Source organism: Ischnura elegans, chromosome 12 (assembly GCF_921293095.1).
Source record: "Ischnura elegans chromosome 12, ioIscEleg1.1, whole genome shotgun sequence".
Classification (NCBI taxonomy): Eukaryota; Metazoa; Arthropoda; class Insecta; order Odonata; family Coenagrionidae; genus Ischnura; species Ischnura elegans.
The window spans coordinates 16,082,296-16,107,727 of record NC_060257.1 but is presented as its reverse complement, the minus strand read 5'-3'; the positions used below and the strand labels follow the sequence as shown (position 1 = coordinate 16,107,727).

At 38.0% G+C, this 25,432-nt stretch overlaps 1 protein-coding gene and 1 non-coding gene across 4 annotated transcripts in view; both read left to right on the top strand.

The window, feature by feature from the left end:
* The window catches only part of LOC124168780 (cytosolic carboxypeptidase 1-like), a 291,230-nt gene that overhangs the window by 129,081 nt on the left and 136,717 nt on the right, over window positions 1-25,432 (top strand). For all 3 annotated transcript variants that reach the window (XM_046547079.1, XM_046547078.1, XM_046547080.1), the window contains exons 4-7: window positions 20,490-20,559; window positions 22,241-22,411; window positions 24,145-24,276; window positions 24,381-24,512. In XM_046547079.1, the coding sequence (XP_046403035.1) occupies window positions 20,490-20,559; window positions 22,241-22,411; window positions 24,145-24,276; window positions 24,381-24,512 (505 nt within the window). The remainder of the gene's footprint in view (window positions 1-20,489; window positions 20,560-22,240; window positions 22,412-24,144; window positions 24,277-24,380; window positions 24,513-25,432) is intronic.
* Window positions 7,852-7,925, top strand: Trnan-guu. Its single transcript has one exon. It is a non-coding gene; the product is annotated as a tRNA-Asn (tRNA).

Below are 25,432 nucleotides of genomic sequence, written 5' to 3'. Positions count from 1 at the left end.
CTTGAGACCTTGTCTTAGATTATTTTTTTTTTAAATTTTAAACTGAAATTGAAAACCAAAAGTTCATAAAACTGAAAAAGAAGCATTCATTTGCAAACAAAGGGCTGTTTTTGATTGTATTTATTTTTTTAATGTTAATACACTTTGTTTAAGATACCTATGTCAAACTGGCCAAATTTGAGATAAGTGCGTGTTGTTATAACTTAGCCATCGATATAGTTTTAATGTATCAAAACCAGCCCCATGACACTTCCTATCCCACTCAATTGGGAACCCATGGTCTTTTATTGAAGTCGTTTCCTCAACCTGCCGCACGTTTGCCGGGGCGGCGCCACGTATTCTGGAGGGCAAGAATTAGCGGGTAAGTTAATTTCCGTATTGTTGAGCGCATACTACAGGTGAGTGGAAATAGTCATTTTTGTAATTAATTAAGATTTAGTTTTCATTTATTTTCGAATGTTAGTCTTCTGCATTATTTCCTTACTGTTCTACATTAATATTTCGTGGATATATATCGCGGATTTACTGAAAAAAGGAAAATGCCGTGGACGTGTGTGGTACCGCGTTGCACCACTGGTTATGGCCACAAGACTTCGGGGATTTCGCTTTTTAGAGTCCCCAAGGACCCTGAGAAGCGATGAAATAGCTGTATGATTCCTTTTTTTGGTGTGCTAAAGCTGCAAAATTTATACATATTTTAAATTACAGGTTCTGCTGTTCCAGTGGTCAATGTCATTCACAGTGGAGGAATGAAGTAACACTGAGAAAATGCAAGATGTGCGACGGCTTTCATCAACTATTCATCATTCTCTCCTACTAAATTGAATCTCTTAGAATGATTAGTAATTAGAAATAGAAATTAGTAATAGAAAGAATTAATAGAAATGTTAAATTGCGAATACTTAAAATTTATTTTTCATGAAATTACCTTGCATTGATTGTATGAATAATCTCAGTTTCAATAGCATTGTGTAATCATTCTGGAAATGTAGATTTGATGTGTGAGTACATTATATAAGTTGGAAAAATGTGTATCGTTTTCATTCTTAATACCTCTTTCGATGATTTCTTTTAATGCAGCTGTTATCGATGGTGCGAGCAACTCTCATGAAAAGTACATTTACCGCGTATTAGAAGTATTAGCCTGTGGTTTCTGTCGTAATACTCATCTAATTTTTGGGCGAGAGATAATATTTCAGATTTTCCAGCACCTGAAAGTGATCAGACATCCGCAAATCCCTCGGATTATATCCATTGCACTGTTTTCGTGGAAGTTTATTCGGAAATTATTTGCAAAATCTCTTTCGTCTCTATCTTTCATATGGTATTTTACTTCCTTAAATCTCAAATTATTCCTTTGGTGATTAGGCAAGCATCGTTATAAAATAGCCTTTAACGGTAATAATGGTACTTCCGGAAATTATTCACCCTGTTCAAAGATTAAATATGCCGCCTATTCTATACCCGCAAAACGTCCCTAGGATAGAATCATTTTTTTAGGTTTGCTGTGCCCTGCCATTATTATTATCACTTGATCGAGACTCAGGAGATTAAAAACATTAACATACGTCACTTCATAAGAAGTATTTCACTTCGGCCTTGGTAAGAAGCCGTTTGCGTTTCTGATATTATATTTGTTAATAGGGTTTGAAAGCAAGGAATAACATCTAGTATATTCTTATAAGGCCGTGGAAACATGCCGATGGGCTCAGAGGCAATGGTGCGTACGTAGCTTCTATGACAACTTATATTAACGTTTACCACAAGATAGCTATAAATAATTATTTCCTTAAAAATACCTTTCCTCACTACATAAGGTTTTAACTGCTGACAATCTTTCGTTATGGCTGTAACTGATTTTACAAAGGTATGGAAGCAGACGAAGCTGAAATCCAACGCCTTCCATTTGATTAATACTCACGTATGAGAACGATTTCTAGGTATTTTTCGCTATAAGATGTTAAGTGCATATAATCTTGTTAACTAGTAACCACAGTCAATGTGTTTATATTCATTTTTGCCATAAATTAGTTCATAATTACTGAAGTATCGTATACAGATACGTAGGAAACTTGCCCTTCAGGATAGGTGGCGCCCCTACCGGCCTCAACGGGAAACGGCTTCATTAAATGACCATGCCTGAACGGAGAGTGTCCAGACCTTCTCATATTCTAAGACCGTGATCAAAACGATTATAAAAATCTATGGCTTTTCATTATTCCTTACACCTCAATATGGCTTCCGGCTCAACAATCCAATGTTTTTCTCCCCGTCACCAAGGAGCGAACTCAACACAAAACACTGAAGAATCAAAAAGCTTCTAAAATAAGTAGCAAATTAACTACAGAAAATGAAACAGAATGAAAGCGTCTACAAAACATGTATAAAAGTGATGTGAGTCTTTCAAAGTATATGCACCAAGGTAAAGGGGAGGCCCACCTCCACAAGGCGGTTAGTGTGCCGCTGAATTAGTAGCAGCAGAGATTGGTCCTCTGTTTCTGCATGGAAACATTTTCGCTGATTTTTATTGTCCATCGTCTCATTTTAATGATAACCTGCTTCTGTTTTATTTTTGGGAACATATATGTGTGCATATTGTGTTGTTTTGTACGCTAAAAAATGCTACCATATGAAAATTCCAACTTCCAAAAGTCCAAAAACTTTAACTTTGATGTCGAAGATAACAATGACCTTTCATGTCCTCGATAACTCAAGATAATTATTCAAACTCACTCATCCTCCCTGAATGATTTTAGGCGATGGTAGGCTTGGATTGATGGGTGTAGGACTCAACCAGGATTAAGTCACAGACGTTTGAATATTACGCGTTAATACGCGCAAATGATCTCACGGATAGCATTAGCTCCCGTATTAGGCTTTCGCCGATGACTGTATAATTTATATTGAAGTAGAAAAGGATAGTCCTTCAAAATTATGGCAACAAAATTGTAGATTGAGTGTAAAAAAATGGAATGGACATTAATGTAAAAAAATGTTACTTTTAGCAGGAAACTAAGTACACCTGGGAGAGACTATTCATTTTCAGGTATGGTAATTCCAAAAAGTGACCGGTGTAAACACTTAGGGGTGTATTTAATGAAAGATCTTGGTTGGGAGGCAAATGTGGAACAGGTAACAAAAAATCCGCATCAAATGTTGCATTGGGTGATGAGAAACCTAAAGGAAAGCGGCCGAACTACAAAGGAAAAGTAATATTAGACTCTAATCGGACATATTTCAGAATGTGCGTCACTAATGTGGGACCCGTATGAAAAGGGACAAAAAAATCCATTGAGAAAGTGAATAGAATGGCAGTAAGGTGCTTATGTAATGGGGAAGCGTTTAAGACTGAGAGTATTTCTAAAATGCTGCAAGTACTGTGGTGGGGCTTACTAGGACGGAGAAGAAATATAAATAGGCTTGCACAGTGCACTCTCTTCTCACTCTTTCTTCGATCAGCAGCCAAGTGATTTACCAACTGGGTTACTGTATTCTTAGATTAATAACGTTTTTAGCCAGTTTTACGACACATATTTTGCAGTTTCAACCAAAGTAATGAAGATCTTTCGTAATTATTGGCCTCTATCCATTGAATTAGGGCCTCTAGGTCCATAGTTGAATTAAACTTCAAATTTCAAATACATTTTTTTATGAATAGAAAAATCACATTATTTGAAATTCTAACGATATTCAGATATTTTCACATTTATTCGCCCTGTGTTATCGACAGAAACCGAAAATATGCCGTATGTGGCCAAACTGCCATCGAGTGATCACTGCTTTTAGCGTTCCATTTCATCTTTGTATTTATTTACTATTTATCGTGGGTGTTTTGGCCCTCGATGTAGACTCATTCCCCTTCGCTGTTTTCTTACGGAAATTCATAAAAAAGGACCTTATATGTGCAGCGACAGGGGAAGTGTTTTGTTGAATTTAAAGAAAAAGATTTGAAGTTGATTGCAAAATTTTCCCATAGCGTATTTTTTAATTAATTGCCCTGCGGGATTAAATCCCCAGGACTGAAAAATCGAACCACGGGCCGTTGACTTACCTTAGCCTTAATTACCACGTAGAATATATTTCCTTGGATTGGGAATGGAATCACAGACCTTTAGCTTTCTAGACCCCTGCGCAGACCACTAAATTATGAAGGTCTAACCCCTATGGAAATTTCATTACTACTACAGGGTTTCTACTCAACCGTGAAAACCTTAAAACCGTGAATAAGCCGTGAATTTCGTCTACCGTGAAATAAACTGGAAAAAGCAGTGAATTTCGTCATAAAACCTTTATAAAATCTCTCAAACTTGATCTTAGATCTACTCTTGACAGATCAAAAGAAAATCGGTTTGTCGATCATAGTTTAACGTCAGTCACGGCACTGTCCACGCATTTGTCTGCACAAGTTTATTCTCAGCGCAATTAGGGGTCCCTGTGCCATGATGACACATTGACCTTAAGCCTGTACCAAAGCCACGAGACTGGTAACCAAAGTGTTCATTAACCCATGCAAAAATTCAGGCACTTCTTAACTTCCCTGGCACCCTGGTCCCCCCAATTTCCAACTCGCAACCTTTAGCCGGACCAGAATTTTTCTTACGAAAGGTGACGTCATGAGAGATAGCACTTTCATTGCTGCGTTTGCATTCATAGCGTCTGTCGGGTTTGTTAAATTTGTAGTAAACGTGCGGCCGACGATTTCGCTATCAATATTTCTGCGTAAGATGGTTTATCTACAAACCGTGAATTTGACGACATTTAGACCGTGAAAACCTTGAAAAAACCGTGAATTTTATACTTTATTTTGAGTGGGAACCCTGTCCCGGTGCGTAGGAATTTTTTTGGCAAAAAATGTTATTTTCAATTCAGTTTGCGTGGTGGGACAGGACACATCACATCCTTTTAGCTCTTTAAAGTCAATACGCTAAAACGAGTTCATCCTGTCATCTGAATGGAATCGTTCGGTCTGGAGAGAGGAAGTAGCTAACCTACTGTTTGACAGCTGTTACGGTATTTTCACTCATGATGTGAAACAAAATATAAGCGAATAAAAAGAGATGAAGATGAGACTATTTCTCCTCCTGTCCACTATTACTCAACCAGAAGACATTACGATACTCATGTACAATATGTACGAACAAGGAAATCAGCAATGAGGCCATGTAACATGCATCTCCATCTGTATAAAAAAATTCCTCGTACGCTGAAAATAACGGTGTCTATTGTAAAATTTAAAAGTTGTTTAAAAAATTAAGTAAATTGGACCATTTATTCAATGAGTTCTTGAGTAACCTTTTTAAGTTATAATTCTTATGTTTACCTTCTTACTTAATGACTTTTTTTTGTTGAGTTTAATGCAGCAAACCATAGTACCGAAGTGCATCCTTGTAAACTCGTTTTAGCACATTGAATTAAAAGGTCTAGAAGAATGTGTTGTACCTCTTCCTACCGCGTAAACTGAGATGAAATTCACATTTTTTGCAATGAACGTATTCATTGACAGCTTATTTTGGATAGATGGATAGAAAAATATTCATTGTTCAGGATTAAAAATGTGATACAGTTTTCTGGCAATTTTATTACAAAAATAATTAACTTTTCATTTCTTGAAATTGTTTTTAAACTACAAAATTTCTATGTATAATGTTTTTTCCATTTCACAACATAAAAAACATAACAAATGCATGAAATCTAAGTTTAAAACGCCAAATGGAGCTATGTATCAAGCCAGAATTGATACAGGCACAAAAAACTCTAGTATTGTTAACTTAGCAAATAAAAACAACCTTTCCATTTAGAATATTTTTACGCAAGGTAGAAAATGCAAGCGAAAAAAAAGAAATGAATAGGAGACGGGGAGGTTATGTTCGTTTAATAATTTATATAATGCAGTTTTTTATTAGTAAACAAATGAATGTGTGTTGTAATTTGAATGCAGATGACGACTCAAGCGAGTTCACTAGGAAGGCGTGGGATAGATAGATGCATTGTGGGACCAATGATTCCGATGAATCTTCCCTTTCCCCATAAAGCCACCCCTCCTCTACACCGCCCTACTGCCAAATTCTAATTCGGTCCAACCCCAAAACATATTTCTTCCCTTTTTTTCCGCTCGCCGAAATAAATAATTCAAAACTTTCTTCTCATCCGCGCGGACAGACGGACAGATCGCGAAATACACCCTCCTCGTGTCACTTCCGAGGAGTCAAATGCGGCCGGACGATGTCCCTGGAATCGTGTCAAATGGGATATTTATTTTTCAACCCCTCCCCTATTTCTCTCCTTCCACGAGCCGAGGTCCCCCCTTTAATATCCCTTCAAAGCGCCGCTCTAAACAAATGACGGGGAAATCCCGAAGCGCACCTACGCTCCCTGTCTCTTATTTATCTCTTTTTCTTCGCTTGTATTTTCTTTCATATCATGCGTAAAAATAATGTCATAGCCATCAATGAGTATGTTTGTTACCTCCTTTCTCTTGAACTACCCATTCCATTCATCTGACACGGTAAACACGTTTTGGCATATTGACTTAAAAGAGCTAGAAGGATGTGATACATTTTGTCCTGCCGCGCAAACTGAGTGAAATTCACATCTTTTTGCCATGGAAAAAAATCTTGTGGACTGGGATTAATGGAATTACCATGGGAATTAGACCTCGATATTGTGGTGGTCTTCGCTGTGGCCTAGAAATCCAAATTTTCGCGATTCCATTCGAGATGCAAGGAATTATTTTCCTATGGAAATTAATGTGAAATGTTTAATGTTAAAAATTTTCCCTGGGAGGCTTGGGTTCTTGATATTGATGGAATTAATTCCGATCGTTTTTCACTCCGAACGGTGGATTCCGATTAGTTACTACGCGATCGGTATTTGTTGTGTTTGAAAATTTTTCTCAGACGACGCATTACGAGGGTGCTACCGTGGTCGAAATGTAAATTTCCAAACGCAACAAAGTCCGATCGCGTGACAACCAATTGGAGTCATCCTTTCGGAGTAAAAATCATATCGGAATAATGCCGATCTATGAGAAGCGCATTCCCCCTGGATTGAGAATTTATCCCCAGTCCAGAGGAATCTTTTTGCTATTACTAGACCGAAATATAATTAGAGATACGTGAAAATCGCACATTCATTTTTATTTTATCGCACTTTCCATAACAGTTTATCGCATTTTGTAGTGTCTATTTTTTATTTTAATAATGAGGTAGATGACGATAAAATGTAGTGAAACACAGTTATATGACAAAGCCAAAGACCGCTAGTTGATTTTTCAGCCCTGGAGAATTTTTCACCTGGCAATAAACGTTAAAGTTAGATGGCTGTTGAAGTTTTGCATGAACAGTCTAATGCGTACTTTAATTATTAAAAAGAAATACCAAGTATAAATTCAGAACACAATCAATACTTATTGGTGCTGAATAAAGTTTTCACGGGTTTCCAACAGGGTATAAGTGTCCATTTTCTCCAATCTTTCGAGTTGCGACACGTTTCTCGGCATAAGGTATGGGGTATCGTGTACTGCTGTCTCACATCAAGGGCTTCCATTGGGTAATTTATTTTTCCATGTACCAGTCTCGATACGGTATTATCAAGAGGTAAGAAAACTTAAATTGGCTGATCGTATGCCTAATTTTTCCTCGGTCTCATTTGTTTTCCCATTCCTTTCCTGCTATTTAATATCGCAGCTGTAAGAAAATGATGTTTTTTTTTATTTTCAACGATTGAGCGCTTATGAATGGTTCTTCCTCTTTGCTATTTCAAATGCTGCATCGACTTTGGTGAAGACACCATCGTATAATCTGTACATTTATAAGAGTTTTAAAGGCAATATAATTTCGTAAGTTATTGGCGGCCTCCGTGGTGCAATCGGCTAGCGCGTTCGGCTGTTAACCGAAAAGTTGATGGTTCGAGGCCATCCGGGGGCGAATATTTTTTACCGGCCTCGGTGGCGGCAGGATAAAGGCCTCGCCCTCTAAACTGAAGGTCGTGGGTTCGAGTCCCGCCTGAGTAAGCGGCCCCTATCCATGGCATGGATGTGTGTTGTGTATTGTTTATGTTGGAACCCCCGATGTAAATGCAGTTGTGTGCTGTGTACGGGTAAGTAGGAAATAAATGTATAAAGCTCACTTCTAGTTCCCATGCGTGCGCTACAGTGGCATTTTCGCTTATCCTTGTATATATGCGTTCCTCATTTCAGGTGCGTAATGCAAGTGTGTAGACTCCCAGGAGCCAGCTAGATGGTAAAGATAATTTCTACCTGCCTCAAAGCCCGTGTAAAGAAAAATTCGGCGGAAAAAATGTCTTAGAATGCACTTTCCGTGATATAGCACTAGCCGTCGGCCAACAATGGTTTAACGGAAAAAGTTGCGTGGGGTTTGGTGTATTGTACAAAGCGGGAAGTATTTTGAGAACGAAGTGTCGCTCTATTTTGTTTAAGCGATTTCATCCTTATTTTATTGGAATTTGCCGGAAATGATAAGAACAATTCTGCTTTTAATGAAAAATAAGTGCGGGATAAAAGATCAAGAAAGCCAAAGAATGACTATTTTGCAATTCAATGAGTGCAAACCGTTTCCGTGCTATTCATATAACATGCGAGCATTCCTCATTAGAGAATTGATCTCATCCAGTCCTCAACCATATTTTTTTCATGACTTAAGGATTCAATCTGTATTTGAAGGAGGATATTAATAGTATCTGTACCTGGGCTAGCGATTACGAAATATTTATCGGGGTATCATCATTGGCAGCAATAAGCAACCATATTTTATTATTTACTGAAGGAGACAATCAGCAAGGTGAATAAGGATGTGAATGGTATCTGTACCTGGGTTAGCGATATCGAAATATTCATATATCCCACCGAAACCAATGCATTGTCATTGGTAGCAATAGACAAAATAATTAGGCGACAGTGTTCCTAAGGTATTAGTTCAGAATTTCAACGTAGGATTACTAAAATTTTGTTTTAGATCCAGGTGTAAAAATTGACGAAACGCTCTCTTAAATTTACCTACGGCATTCAAAAATGTGACCAAAATGCGGGGTCTAAAATAGTCTTAATATAGGCGATTGTTTTTCGGGTTCATTCCGCGTTGACTCATATTTTGCGGATAAATTTGACTCATTTTTGTCCGCAAAATATGAGTCAACGCGGAATGAACCCGAAAAAAAATCACCAATCAACTCACCGCGGAAGCCTCCGTAGTAGTCTTAATATAGTTGTTTTCGATGAGAAAGGGTGATGCGAAATAAAATGTTGAAAGCCCATTTTATCAACGCAAAAACTAGGAGAATATGTTTCATTTCAACTTAACTCATAATACATTAATAACAAAAACCCAATACCTAATAAGAATAATCTTATACCCCAATACCATCATTAGAATTTCAAGTATTCAGGAGAAATTAAACAAAGAGTTTCACGCGTTTCACTTAAGGCCTTTAAATGTATGAACGAAGAACCACGATATTCAACTCGATTTGGAAAATATTACTGCGCAACCCCAGATTGTCACCGAATAATAATTTTAAAGTTAAATGTGCTGGTACCTGATAATTCTAGCAAAGCATTATGCTATGCTGGCAATGAAATACTATTTTACTAATAAAGACTTGTTTTACGGCAAATAGCTGTAGAGTGTACACTATGTTCGTACTTGGGTAGGGACGGTGAAATGGCGGTAGGTTTCGAGGTGTGTAGGATTTTGACACCCTGGCCAACCGCCACCTCAAGTATAGATAGTTTATACCTGAATAATTTCTATTTTAACGATTTTTTGTGCGTTCTTTTTTATTTATAAGTTCGGTATTTAAGTTCTGTAACTGAATATTTTAAATTTTTATTAATTTTTAAATGTTCTTTCATTTATATATATTTTGTATTAAAATTATGTGGGCTGGATATGTTGTCGGAACATAATTGTGGGCAAGTTCTCTTGTATTCTATGTACTGAAGTTTTTTACCTTGAGTCCAATGGACGAGGTTCTTTTTAATAAAATCTTTTAATATTTAAGCCATACTTTTTTAGGCCACGAAGTGTCGAGAATATTATTTTTTGTTGAATTTTTAGTTTTTTCCATTAATTTTCTCTATAAAATGAAAGAAGTTAAAATAATGTTCACAGATTCTTTTTTAAGAAAGCTCATCCTCGACGAGTTATTTGTAGTTGTCTTTATTTTATTCAATGCGCGACTTGTTTCTCATCTCTCGTTACCTACCCATTTGATTCATTCCCTGGGCTTACAGTTAGACCCATCTTTTACATTTTAAGTCTTTTAGCCTTAAAGTCTTCTGGCTGTTTCATCTGGATCCTCTCCGTCTCATTTTAGTTTTCTTTTAATATTTTTTAGCAGTTTTTATGCTAACTTTCTCGTTTTTTAGCCACTCATTTCTATCTATACCACCCTCCTGTACCAAAACCTTGTCATGTCTTGAGTTATCACCAGTTTTACGAGAATAAATTACTATCAATATAGTTGTTTCTGATGGAAAAGGGTGATGCGAAAACTGATGGCCATTTGTAACATTAATGATCGACCGAGTAATAAATGATGAAATTCAAAGATGGGTGCGACAAAAGAGAAGTCTTCTAAAAACCTTAAGGAGAAGACGGGATAGCTTTGTCGGCCATATTATGCGGCATGGTGCCCTGATAAAAACAATCGTAATAGGACAGGTGGAAGGGAAGAAGGGCAAGGGACGGCCTGGAATGAGCTACATAGGACAGGTTTTAAAGGATGTGAAAGAGAAGGAATACGGTAACATAAATGGGCTAGCTGATAGCGGACCGTAATAGAGAGTTGCGTCAATCCAATCTTAAGCCTGAATCACACGATCATTTTATCCGTCATTTTCTAGTGATCACTATCGCGATCACTAGAGTGATCACTCGCAAATGATCGTCGCCGTCAATTGTTTCTCGCGATCACGATCGCGATGAGGATTCACATCACTATTTTTCATCACTCGTCCGGTCGCTTTTTCCGTCGCTAAAACAATCACTAAAACCTCATATTAGCCAATCGGAACGCATGTTCGTATGGAGCAATTGCAGCGCAACGTTTGGCAATCGTGGGAACGACGTAGATAAACAAACACGCTATATATTTCCGTTATGCGGGTCCTATGACAACGAGCTGTGATATCGAAAGTGATGCAAAAGGCAACGGCGGGAGGGACCGTGTGATTCAGAAAAATGATCACAAGACGAAAGAAAATGATCGTGTGATTCAGGCTTTAGGATTGTTGACTAGTGATGATGAAGCATCATTATCAAAGGTTTTAAAGGAGAAGAAATAAATCACTGCGCAAAGGCTAGCAGACATGAGAATGGAATGGAGAGCTGCGTCAAACCAATCTTAAAATTTCTGATGATTGGTAACAAGCAACAGGCAATGAATTTTAGCCTTTGTATAAATTTATTCTCTAATATTTCAGACTCCATAAAATATAACTGAGTTGATCATGCACCTTTTATTTCGGTGTGGTTCGTTCTGAAGTATATGAAGGGGAGATGTTTTCAGTGCTCGGCTACAAATATCCTTCGCGCATTTTCCAGCTCTTTCGTTTACTCTGAAAGTGTACCTTTCCTTGTGTTGGAAAATTTAAGGCTTCAAGTTTGAAACGCATCGTAAAGCAATGTGCTACAAAATAAGGTATTCGCAGCTGTTGCTGCCATAACGGTAATGAATCTGTCAAACTCAGCTGGATAGTATTTTAGAGACGGTAGTTCTTTCCTCTCTTTGTAATGTCTTCATAGTCTTGTGTCTGTTTTTCCGGAGAGGAATCATGAATATGGCTGAGTTCTTGCGTCTTAGGATATCTTGAAAATGGACATGGTGGGAAATTTACTTTGCCTTCGATGCATTCTCAGCTCTTTAAGGTCGAAGGGACATACATGTCCCAAATTTTTGAAATTATCTCAAAATTAAATGAGGTGTATTTTTGTAAGAATTGGTTTAATTGAAGAATAGGTTATTGGCTTCTTGTTTTAAATTCTTTCTGTGATATACTTTAGATATTGTAGTTTCCACATTGTCAAGAACTTTCGCTTGAAATTCTGTTTACGTAGGTATGGTATTTGGAGGAGGCGACCGACAGCTGAGGTCATTTGCGCCATGAGGGAGGGGTATAGAAGGAAGGGTGGAGAGAAAGCCGGCGTCGGCATTAGCCTGCTCTTAACGAGAGGCGCCAAGGGGACCACGGCTTAACGTCCCATCCGACGGACGGAGTGTTGCGCTTGAAATGTCCTCCACACAACATGCAAGCAGGGATCGGGCAATCTTCGAAAATTCTCTGCCACTGCCGGGATTTGAACCCGAGCCCGCCGGGTGGGAAGCAAACACTCTAGCCACCACACCATTCCGATACCCATGATGTTTACGAAGTAGAAATGTGATAGTTTATAACACATCAATGAGAAGGTTAATTATAACAAGCCTTTTGGTTTGTCCTTTATGTGTACCTATCTTGTGGAGTTATTACGAGCAACTCCGCATTTTTGCTTTATTTTTCACAAAATTAGCGTTTTAATGTCATGGGACATATATGTCCATATGGACCATAAAGGCTGGGACGCAATCAACGCTAACGTGAGACGGGGAACGCCACCGTGCGGTCACAATTGACGTTCCCGTGGCCGGAAAGAAAATTGACTACCCGCGCAGTGGTTTTGTTTGTGGTCGTCAGTCATTTCGTTTGTGTGTAGGAAGAGTTTTGAAGAATGCTCGAAATCGACGAGTATAGTATGCACGTAAATTAAATTAATTAATGGCTTACCTTAACTGACTTCTCTTCAGCTCACGTTGCACGACAACAACAACTGATATATTCAGCAAGGGGCGCCAACAATGCTGTATCGCTGTGATTGGCTTTCCGAGTACGGGACACGGGAAGAGATGAAAGTTGCCCGTCTCTCGTGTTTACGTACTCTCCGTAAACGGTGGTTATTTCCCTTCCATAAGCTTTCCCTTCCGCCATATTTTTACCGATTCCCGTTAACGGCTAGCGTCTCACGTTAGCGTTCATTGTGTCCCGGCCTTAAGGGAGCGGTAATTAATTGATATTATTTCACGTCCCAGACTGTGTATCAGAAACTATTAGAAATATCGCTTTCATTTAAATGTTTTTGGAATATACGCGTTATTATTATCATCAGCCTAAAAACGTATTTTGTAATGCAATGCAATGGCTGCAACCTCTATGGACCTTTAAGGGTTAAGAGGAAAGTTTCCTTGTTTATTTATTTATGAAATTTCTCTTTTCAGAGAATCTCTCCGAGCATTATCCTTCGTAACCGTATCTCCTCCATTCTCCTCTCTCTTTCTGACTTCCCAATGGTCCATTTCTCCGAGTCAAATGGTGCAATTCCTCAGTCGGGTTTTTTCACCCCCTGCCCCTACGCTTGCCAATTCTGTTTTCTTTGAGCACAAAAGTTGTATTTTCGTAATGAATGCCTTCTTTCCACGGGCTATTTTTCGCTCATTCTCTCTAGCCTCTCTTATCATTCTCTCGAAGATTCCCTTGTGCCTATCTTTAGGATGTTGCCGGGTAGGAAAATCAGCTGTTTATTTCTTGGCACCATTTTAGACAACAGTTTTTTTTCCACAAATCTGCATGTCATATCGATCTTCAACGCCTTATCCACCAATAAATGATGTCAAAACTAAGTTGTTCGTTTTAAGTTATTCTGTGTTCTATTTGGGCCTGAATAAGGGGACACCTCGTAATTTTTCCAGTAATTGAGCTATTTTCCGCATCAGAAATGAGAACCGTCAGCTATAAGCATGAAAAAGAGTCATTTTATCCTATAATCGTGACCCAAGATGATCACTCAGTACAAAGGTGCGTTAAGATTAAGCGGCGCGCTAATTTATATTTTTTACAGCTCTTACTCTCACCGTAAAAGTAAAATAGAGGTGCTATTTCGCACTCGTACGACCACACCTTGAATATTCAGTGAATATATATGTGCTCTGGTGCAGAAAGACTTAATCCGTAAAATTAATAAAATGCAAGAGATGTTTTGCAGTTAGTCATTACGTGCTACGGGCACAGAGTAGGCTTTCCACAGGTATTGAACGCATTAGTTTGGGATCAACAACTTTACTATTTCCACATGGTAATTTATTGAGACCGGCCATGGTTTCGTTACAGCGGAACATTATCAAGATGAAAGTTATTAAAAGTGCTATTTTAATGAGCGAGAAATACTGTGTCGCCCAAATTTTTTTCCTAATTCTTAGAATATCGTAATATTCTTTAAAACATCCTTCTGATTCCAAAAACAAAAGAATCGACGCAGCAAATGTAAGCAAGGTCGCTGTTAGGTGACTTTCTCAAGTTACGAACTATTCCTTCGTAATAGACGAGTGATGCGTTCTCAGAATTTTAATCTAACGACAAATACTTGTGGGAATAAAAATGTAATAGTAATAATAATTAATTTACAACTAGATGGTCCTTTCTTACAATTTACTTATTTGACAATCACCATGCCCTAGATGGTGATAAATCCACCCAGGTGCGATTCGTACCTCGGTGGTCGTGTTCGTACCCGCGACGTTTAGTTTGGCAGACGGGCACATTACCCTGGTGCCTACGAGGCCGGCAAGTAGTGTAGTATATTATATTTTAAAACATGTATTATATTATTATGTGTAATAATAGACCTTAAAATATATGCCGGGGTTTTTCTTCTTATATTCAATGTTTTTTTTTCTGACCATGATAAAATATGAACAAAAAATTGGCAAGGAAAAATTGTCATTGTCAAGGAGAAATTGTTGACATAGAATGTCGAAACCATGATCGGTAGTTGAGTTTCATTTTAAAAGTAGATCGGTAGTGGAAGTTTTTGTATTTTTGCACCATTTGTAGTTTAGACTTTTACGAGCGTGATGCGCCCGCTCCCAGCGGGCTTCCCCCGCTCTTTTCAATGCAGGTCCACAGAGGGATAGGCGCGTTTCTAATTTTAAAATGTAGAAAAAAAGACAGGGTCTTATGTACAAATTTAATTGGAATGTTCATGTACAAATTGAGGTCAGAGGACCTCTTTAAACACAACATTGGAAGTAATTACACTGTCCTCTGTTAATACTTGTTTAGCGTTTTCCTTAATATTTACAAAAATATTTTGAAAATATCTTACCCTAGAGAATGCTACATAAAGTTGGCCATGAGATAATACAGGGTCAGGCAGGAATAAGCCAGCTCTTTGCAAAGTCTGACCCTGAGCCTTGTTAATAGCCATCGCATAGGAAACTTTGATGGGAAATTGTCTGCGAGTCAAATTAAAAGGCATGGTGGGATCCGACGGCGTTAACTGTATCCTTGGGATGAGGACAATTTTGTCGGAATCGATTTTTTTAAATCGATCATTATTAATTTTAAAAAACTAATTTTAGGAAACAATAGCAATATTTAGGAAGTAAGATATGCCGTCGCATGTTCTCTGATAAATTCTGTCCATTTTGGTACCTCATTTGTTGAGTTTGGTTGCGTATAAGTTGAGAAAAAGGTACCTATACAGTAGAAATAATATAGAGGATCATGGATATATCCTATTTCCACCACATCTATCCTGAAACTATTTCTTATGTGACAAATGAAAATTTGGATGAGGGTCTAACCAAAACTTTCCCCACCAGTGCCGTGGTCTCCCTTCTTTGAAGATTTAGCGCTGAGCCGTGAGCGTGTTCTTGCAACCGTTTTCCGAGAATCCTGGGCAACAAAGCGTTCCTTGATTTGAAATTAGAAGCTCTCTGAACTACTCTGTATTGTACAGTGATATTTGGCAAAATTCCTATCAACTATCGCATCTTTATGTTCACGGCGTTTCAGGAGGAATCTGCGATAATTCAGAAGTTGGTAGGGAAGGCATTTTTAAGCATTATTTTATCTATAAACATGGGATCGCAACTCCTTAGTAACCGAGCTATGGCAACGCAAAGATCTTTTTGGATGCACTTTGCAGTGTCCATGGAAACGGTTAAAATTGATTAAAAATTGTGCAATCGCCTTGTTGATACTAGCTCAAAGTTCTCGTTTAATTAAGCTCAAAGAATAATTGTTTCAGGCTATTATAGACTCACATTTTCGTTCAAACTTAATTATATTATGTCCTTATAAATTCAGAGTGTTGAATAAAATGTCGAAAAGGCTGCATACGAAAGGAAAACGGTTTTCATGGTAGCTTCAAAGTGTATAAAAAAAATGTTTGCGTTGCCATAGCTCAGTAGCTTAGGAGTTTCGACCCCATGTTTATAGATAAAAGTGCTAAAAATGTCTTCTTCTTTGTCAAAGTGTCTTCCACCTCCTGAAGTGTATTGTAGATTCCTCATAAAACACCCTGTGTATTTATCAGTCGATTACATGATGTTTTTTCTTTAACATTTACTTTCTCAGTCTTTTCTATACATATTCTGAGGGTACACCAGTCACAGTCTATGTTAATGTCTTTTTTCCGCGTGTATCTTTAAGGAGGGTTAGCCAAAACCGCTGCTGTTACATTTGCTATTTATGTATAGCTAAAAAGACTATTATTTCTATTATTAAATCTCGAATTTTGGTGGAAACGTTCTTGTATTGTGAATACCAGTTACTAGGTGTCCCTTTTTTCGGTGAGTGCGAATGTACTAGATTTTATATATTTTTAGTTTGTATAGGATTGATTTGATGTTGTCGTTATTTACGATTCCAATCCACGTTCCAATATTACAAAATATATTCAGGTCGTGGCAATCATATGTATAAACTCCTCCCCCAATCATTATTACATTTCTTATAAATATTTCTCGGGTTTCTAGCCGAGTGAGACTTTTTTGGTCTCACGTTTCGACGGAACACTCTTCCATCGTCCTCAGAGAGATGGAAGAGTGTTCCGTCGAAACGTTAGACCAAAAAAGTCTCACTCGGCTAGAAACCCGAGAAATATTTATAAGAAATATTCGCCGAGAAAAAACAAGATCATATATTATTACATTTGTTTGCTTTCTGGGCCAGTAGTTAAAGGTGTATAATATATAAATGAAAATTACATGTGGAATCGCTCCAAGGAGGAAAAGTCGCTCCAAAAACAATTCATCTGTTGTGTTTACTCTGAGCTTAAAAAGCGGAAATATTTTACATTCATTGGCTTCATCACGGAGTAGGTGCCTAGCAGTTAGGAGAAAAGTATTGAAAAAACGTGATCGGCAGCCGATTGCCATCGATAGATATAATCGATAATAGGTACTATGCAACAGTCGAAGAAATTTTTTTCAAATATTATATTTTTGCCTCCTGAATTCCAAAATGATACTCAAGACATCGTATCACCTACATTTATGACATAATATTGTCAATATCGATAATACGTATTTAGGGTCATAGTATCCATATGGCAAATGAACCTTGATGAAGAAGAGTATAACTTTGAAACGTACTACACACGGAAATATGCACTCAGAAAACACACGAATATCGGTAACCAAACATTTACTACCATCGACCGCATTTTCTTCGGGTTTAGGCCGCTTTGATTAATTTTTAGGGAAAACAGTTTCGCCTGTCTCCCAGTTGGCGTCGTCATGTTTGCCTCCCTTGAATCAACGCGACCAACACTCGAAGAAAAAACTGTCACGAAATAACCGCGAAAGCCTCAGCACCAATTCACTAACATTTTTCAGCCAGTCGTTTCTTAAGCCTGAATCAATTTTTCCGTTCCTCGGAGTGATAGGTTTTCAAAGACGAGCAAAGTGATAGCTCGACCCATGTATCATTTTCCGAATCTCGCGGTAATTCCCATTTTCTTGTCCCGTTACGGGGTCCTTATGCACTCCGCACGCTTATGATTCGTTCTTTCGTTTCAAACAGGTTTTTTGAAGTGAAAACTTCTTTAGCGGCGTTAAGTACTTTTGTGGGATGGGGTAAAAGCATAGAATTCGCGTGAGCGTCACCGACCCGACACCGCGATCGCTACAGCGAGATATACATATGTAAAGTGTGTATAGTGTATACAATGGTATAGGTTGCGTCAGCGCTATACTTTAAATACTGAATACTGGCATCTGTCTGCTTCTAGTTCTATACTGTACATATGTACTTTTTCTATACAGTGCGTATTATTTTGTAGACTGTTAATAGAGATTAATATATAAACTTTGTTAATATTTATACTGTTAAAGTATTTCTGTTTTAAAAATATTAAAATTGAAAATAAAAATCTATAGTGTATATTGTATAAGTTCATTAATTTAAATCTATATAAAAAATAAATGGATAATAATGATTTCAGTTTTCACTTCTGTCGGCCAGTCCCACGACTGCCTCGTTTGCTTTTTTATTATTATTTCGGCTAATACGAACAGGGTTCTGTCCCACAGGGGCGCAGCTAGGAATTAAGGCTGGAGGGGTTTAGGTGCAACTAATACCGGGGTGTGTGGGGGTATGGAATACCCACCAGGATAAGCGTTAGGTGCGACATTAATAAATTGCGGAATTTTAAGATATATGGTTCGAAATGGTGAGTGTTACGGCTTTCTGAGGGATATTTTATTAATCCTTACACTATTCTATTAGTAATATCAATCCAATTAAATAAAATTGATTAAACTTAAATTTTTTGTCACCTCGCAATTTGTTGCAATAACTAATTTTTAACCATGGAATCTCGATAACTAGAATCTCCTATGGAGCAATTTTTCACACCAATTTATCTCCTCTATCTCAAGTGGTCACCTTGGCTTATTCCAACGCCTCTGTTTTCCCGGCAAAATATAAAAAAATTGGCAGTCGATCGGCACCATCGATCGATGTCCACCATCGGAAACGAAAATATCGGTAACTCTATGCAACAGTTGAAGAACTTTTTCTTCGTGTATTTTGCCTCCTGAATTTTAAAATGATGCGCAAAACATCTTATCACCTACAATAAGTCTATATTCCTAGCGACCCGAATTTTCAGATATTATTTTTCCGTGATATTCTGATGGAATGTTGCACAGTGGTCTACTCTTCAGTTATCAGGATATTTAATAATATCAATGCATTTCATTGTCATTAATTATTATTATTATTAATGTTACAAAAATTGTTAAATGTCGGCCATAAAGTCGGGTGGTAACATAAAATCAGAAAATACATAGAGACAAAAATATAAAATGCAAAGTACCAGCTTAGTTGATAGGTTTCAACACACACAGAAATGTATATAAAAAAACAAAATACAAAGCATAAAATACTAACATAAGTACAAAAAATTTGAGAAAGGCTTCAAAAACCATTATTTACACAATAAATGCCCCATGTACATAGCAGCAAATCAGCAAAAAAAATACATTTGTCTACATTTTCATATCCCCCAATTGCAAATGTCTACGAATTGAGCAAAAACTGTGGGTGGTATGATGTTTTGAGTGTCATTTTTGCATTCATCACATCGAAATACTGACAGTACTCCTAAATATCCGAAGAACTTTTTTGTCGCCTCGCAATTTATTGCATCGCGTGATTTTTAACCATGAAATCTCAGCGACCCAAATATCCTGTGGAGCAATTTTTCCTACCATTTGTCCTCCCGTGTCTCAAGGGGTCACCTTGGCTAATTCCAACGCCTCTATTTTCCCGGCGAAATATCAGAATATCGCCTCTCAAGCCACTTTTTCGCCGTTTTTAAATGTAGTGTGAATCGTTGTTTGTTGGTGTTTATAAAAAGAGTGCCTCTGCTCCACCTCATACACAGTCAATCTTCCCTTTCTTCCCAAAACCCTTCTTTTCGTGTGTGCCATTTGCTCTTTCTATCATCCCACTCCATACATCTACCCCCTCCCTCTTTCATCCCTTATTTTCGCAAACCTCCTGCCGCTCCTGGCGTCCTTATTTTTATATACATATGTTTGGCAAAATTTCGCATTTCCATCGCCCCTCTACCCGTTTCTTTTGATCCTCGCTACTTTCATGTGCAAATCTGGAAGATTGCTCGAATGCGTTGTATAAGGTTGCCAACTTTACAAAAAGAATGCGGGAGATGACTGGATGTCAGCTCGGATAAAAAAATGTTACGGATTCTCGACACAAATTTTACTAGGAAAACGATACTTTTTATCAGTGTTATGTTTCCCTTAGGAATTATCCAGATGTTTGCCAAACATAAATTCCTTAGCTTTCCAATAATTGAAATTTATCATCAGATCATTTATTATTTTTGATTATATCATCATTATATTTGCTGCTGTTGATCAAGAATACTGCATATGTCAACACATGTCTGCACATGCAATCTGAAGAATTTTCCTATTGAGCTGTCTAGGTTTACCTACATTAAAAAATCGAGAGATGAGAGACTCGAATTTACTTGAAAATTTAATTGGAAAACTTTTTAGAAAGTGTTATCGATGTCTGTGAAACAATAATTTCCTCGACCCTTTTATAATTGAAATTTATATTTAAACTGTTTTTACAATATATGTTGCAATTGATTAAGAATACTTTTCTTCTTTTTTTCCAGGAAGTTCATGATGTCTCATTGGCCCTCAGTCTGGCTTCCATATTGCACGAATGTGTTTCTCCGAAACCTGGTAAGAATTCCTCATGCGCTAAGTTTTAATTCGTACGTAGTACTGCAATCCTAGGATTGGCACTTTATTTCTCTCTTTTCCAACATAATTCCTTTTTTCCCTAATGTTCATCTTCCTGGGGTATTTGCTCGATGTTACACCTTAAAAATAAGGCATGAAAGCTAATTCAATAATGAATATTTTAAATCAATCAACTGGTGATCATTGTCAATTTATTCAAATAATTTATATCGTAATGAGGATTAGACTTGGGAATAAGACTCTAAGGGAGACGGGAGGAGTAGTTTAGATTTGAAGGAAGGTGCAAATGGGAAGAATGCAATAGTTCGGTCGTATATATTTTAAGAAGGGATAAGGAGTATGATAGGAACAGATTTGGAAATTTAGAATGTAGAAAGGAAGAGAAGGAGGGGAAGACCAAAGAGAAGATTGTGTAGAGAATGATTCGAGGGAGAAGGGTATGACTTAAAAGGGTTAGATGCCTTGAGATTAAAAGGGATGTTAGTGAAGGGTGAGATTCGGAGGCAGCTAGGTAGGAACAGCCACCCCTAACGGGAATTGAGCTGCGAAGAACGAAGAATATTGTAATGAAATATATCCTATAAAATATCTTATTTTATATCCATAAAAAAACTGGTAAGGAATTATTTATTGGTTAGCTTGAGGTTCAATCGCTTTTAGCGGCCGTACTTTTCTGATTGGCTGGAAGACCGTATCAGCGATTGAGGTCGAATTTCTTCTTCTGTGTGGCCCTCTTGTGTTCCTGCTGGCGGATCTTCATGGATCTACATGTCTCACCTGAAGACGCCTGGTGGAATTCTGGCGAAACTGTCGTCACCTCTGACAAAAAAACGCGGCGAAAACCCGGGAAATGGAGAGATCTACGAATGATTGGAGCTATTGCTCGGAAGGGACGGGAATAATGATCGCTTTATTCGTGCTCTATTCGTTTGTACTGGTATCGGCGGCTGATCAGTGCTATAACAGGGTTCCCACTCAACCGTGAAAACCTTAAAACCGTGAATAAGCCGTGAATTTAGTCTACCGTGAAAAAACCTGGAAATAGCCGTGAATTTCGTCATAAAACCTTAAAAATCTCTCAAACTTGATTTTAGAACTACGATTGAAAGAGCAAGAGAAAAATTGAAACGTCCATCATATTTGAAGGTCAGTCATGCGCAGACACTGCCCACGCATTTATCACCACACGTATATTCTAAGCGCAATTATTGGTCCGTGTGCCGTGATGACACATTGACCTCAAGCCTGTACCAAAGCCGGAAGACTGGTAACCAAAGTGTCCATTAACCCTGGCGAAAATTCAGACACTTATTAATTTCTCCGGCACACTGCTCCCTCCATTTTCCCGCTCACAAACTTAAGCCGGAGCTGAATTTTGCTTGCGACGTCAGGAGAGATAGCACTTTCATGGCTGCCTTTGCATTCAAGGCATCTGTTGTGTTTGTTACATTTGAAGTTAACGTGCGGCCGATGAGCGTTACGTGATCAATATTTCTGCCTAAAATAATTTATCTAAAAACCGTGAATTTGACGATATCTAGACCGCGAAAACCTGGAAAAAACCGTGAATTTTATATTTCAGTTTGGATGGGAACCATGTATAAGATTTTGCGTGGACCGACTGTGGCTGATGTTTTTTTTCTCTTACTTTTTCTTTCAGGCGTGCGCCGAAATTCTTCGGTGAGCCAGCTGATCCACGCGAATGGGTGCCGGGTGCTGGTGAAGCTGATAGTGCAGTACTCGCGGGAAGGGAGCGGCATCAAGCAGACGGGCGCGGCAGACTCCCTCGTCGCTGAGCTCCTCATGACGCTCAGCCCACTCGCTCTCAAAGGTACCTACACTGCACATCGATGGCCAAGTTCTAACAACACGTATCTCAAAATTTGTCCAGTTTGACACAGGTATCTTAAACAAAGTGTAATAACGTTAAAAAATAAAATTCAAGCAAAAAACAACTCTTTGTTGGCAAGTGTATGCTTCTTTTTCAGTTTAACGAATTTTTGTTTTTAATTATAGCGTACGACTAGAAAAAATTAATCGTTTTTTTTTTGCTCTCCTGAAAAGTTGCTATTTTTGAGATACGTGTTGTTAGAACCTAGCCATCGATATGCCCTATTCAGGAATGCAGCCAGGGGCAGCCAGCGTGAATATATCGGTTTCATCGAAAATTTTATCACTCACTCAAAGTTAAAGACGTCAAGTACTTTGGTCTGAATTGGTTAGATGAAGCATGGTACGTCTGAGGCAAATAGTTTTCACCATCATATAATATGCTATTCATATGAATTTAAATATAGAATATCAGGGGGGCTCTGCTTAGTTTAGATGGCTACCACTCGGATGCCAATTGGAGGAGACTGATGAAACGGGCCAGTGAGAGAGCAGCAGCCACAATTGGTGGGACTAAGCCCTTATATTAGGAGGACAAGAATCGTGGACCGGCATCTTCGACATGAAAACGTTGGCAGTAGTGCCAGCGAAACTGTTGTCTTAAACCAAACACTGACGCGGTAATACCGGAAGAATGGAAATATTGTGCTAAGCTCTGTTCGGCATCATTCCGTTAGATTTTCATTCCGATTACGATATGAGTCTTTGCAGTGAGTAGTTGGAGTGTAAAATTTTCTCAACGAAGATAAAAAATCCTTTGCAAATTTTCACCCGCCAGGGTAAGTTAGAGGTGCAGGGGCCCTCCCCCAGAAAATTTTTAAGATAAATGGTTCAAAATGGTGAGTTTTACGGTTTTCTGAGGGATATTTTGTTAATCCTTACCCTATTCTATTATAAATATTAATCCAATTAAGTGAAATGGATTTAACTTAAAAAATTTCTTGAGCTCCGGGGGGAGGTTTTATCCCCCAAAATCTCTCTCTATCTCACTGCCCCACTGGTACCATTTACATCTGACTTGCTTGAATTGACTTCAATTACCACATTCATTCGTTTGTAGCTGAAAGAGTTATCATAGGAAGAGCCAAAGTTAATCCTAAGTTTAATTTAAGGTATAATAAGCATTTTGTCATTTTACTGTCAAAATGACAAGGAATTTTGGGCATTTATTAATATTTTTCATATGTTTAGAGAATAGGGGGCAGATTAAGTTTTCTAAGGGGTAGGGTTCACTATTTTTTTCACCAAGACTGTTAATTATGCTACATCTCTCCATTTACCCCTTTCTCAATCCAGTTCCTTTATTTCCCTGACGTTCTACTTCTTTGTGTTTGTTTTATGTCCTGGTTGAGATTAGAATTGAGACTATGATACTCTGTTGCTATGATCAAGGAAGAGTGAGGAATTGGCTTAGGGGCTGTATTATTGCTCAACAGTTTACTTAATATCGGTCTGTTTTCTTGGCATTTCTATTGCAAATAATTGAAAACCATTGGATGGTTTAGCAAATACTTATTTCTCTTAAAGTCCCATTTTATCTCACACTCCTAAGTTTAAATGCAATCTAGTGCTGACATTTAGGTACTTTCCCTTGTTAATGGTCAAGAAATGCATTCATTAATTATATAATGCTTTAGTGGTAAATGATTGATTCATTCTTTTATTCCCTTACAGATTCCAAGTTTTCAATCAAAGCCCGACTGTTGGGGAGTGTTAAAACATTTTGCAACCTCTTGAAAACTTATATCAACCATTCCAAGCTCCTGTTGCCTATCTTACAGATTATCAAAGCACTGGCAAAGAGTGGTAAGCTATCATTCATTCATCAATGATTTGTATTTCAATTATTAATTTTTTTATCTTTGTTTAAATTTTTTCTGCATCATATATGATTTAAATGTATATTGCAGCATATACCACACCTCTGTTGGTGAAGAATGCAGCATTAACCTCGATTGAGAAGGTCATTATGACTAATGGTATGCAGCCAACTCCTAAGTTTCGCGTTGCCCTGGACATCCTTAACCACTTGACCAAGAATAGTGAGTAATGTCTGTGGGGTCTACTCTTCTAATTGCCGTTTATTGTACATTTGTTTGCCCATATTTTTGTGTCTGTGTTGTATTTTGGGCTTATATGTATGTGCTTGGGGAAGAGAGACATGGATAGGATTGGGGCGTTTGAGGTGTGGGTTTGGAGGAAGATGGAGGGGATGCGGTGGACGGAACGAGTTAGGAATGAGCAAGTAAGTGTTAAATGGAATAGAGGAGAAAAGAACGTTGATGGATAAAATAAATCAAAGGAAGGGTAACTGGCTGGGACATTTGATGGGAGGGAATGGAATTTCGAAAGTAGCTTTGGAGGGAACGGTGGAGGGGATCAGAAGAAGGGGAAGGAGAAGGCTGAAGTTTATCGACAGCGTAAATATTGGAAGATATAGAGACTTCAAGGAGATAGCCGGAGACAGGAGGGAATGGAGACAGTATTGGCGCGGGGGACCTGCCGACGGGCAGAACACCACAAGATGATGATGATGATCTATGTGCTAATACTGTGCAAAATATTTTTGCGAGTGAGGTGCAGTGCTGTAGTTGGGAAAAAAATTTAGGTGGTACTCACCAGATGGACTCGTGGTAGACTTCGTTCTGTGGGTCACATTTTCGACACGCTGTTTCTTCAGCTGATCTTCTTCCTGATCTGAGCGAAGACTGCTCATAAATTTATGCCGATTACGTGCATTTAAAAAAAATTTTAACCGGTATACTTGTAACAAGTTTGGATTTTAGGGGGTACTCCATACTGGCACAAGTATAGTACTGGTGAGGTGTGCCTAAAATAAGTGAGGGTTAGCAGAGGGAAAATTTATGGCCAAGTGATTTATTCCTAACTAATCAGATGACAGTAGGTGTGGCTTAGAGACTTGGATTTTATAGTTTTATTACAGTATGAATTTTATGTATAC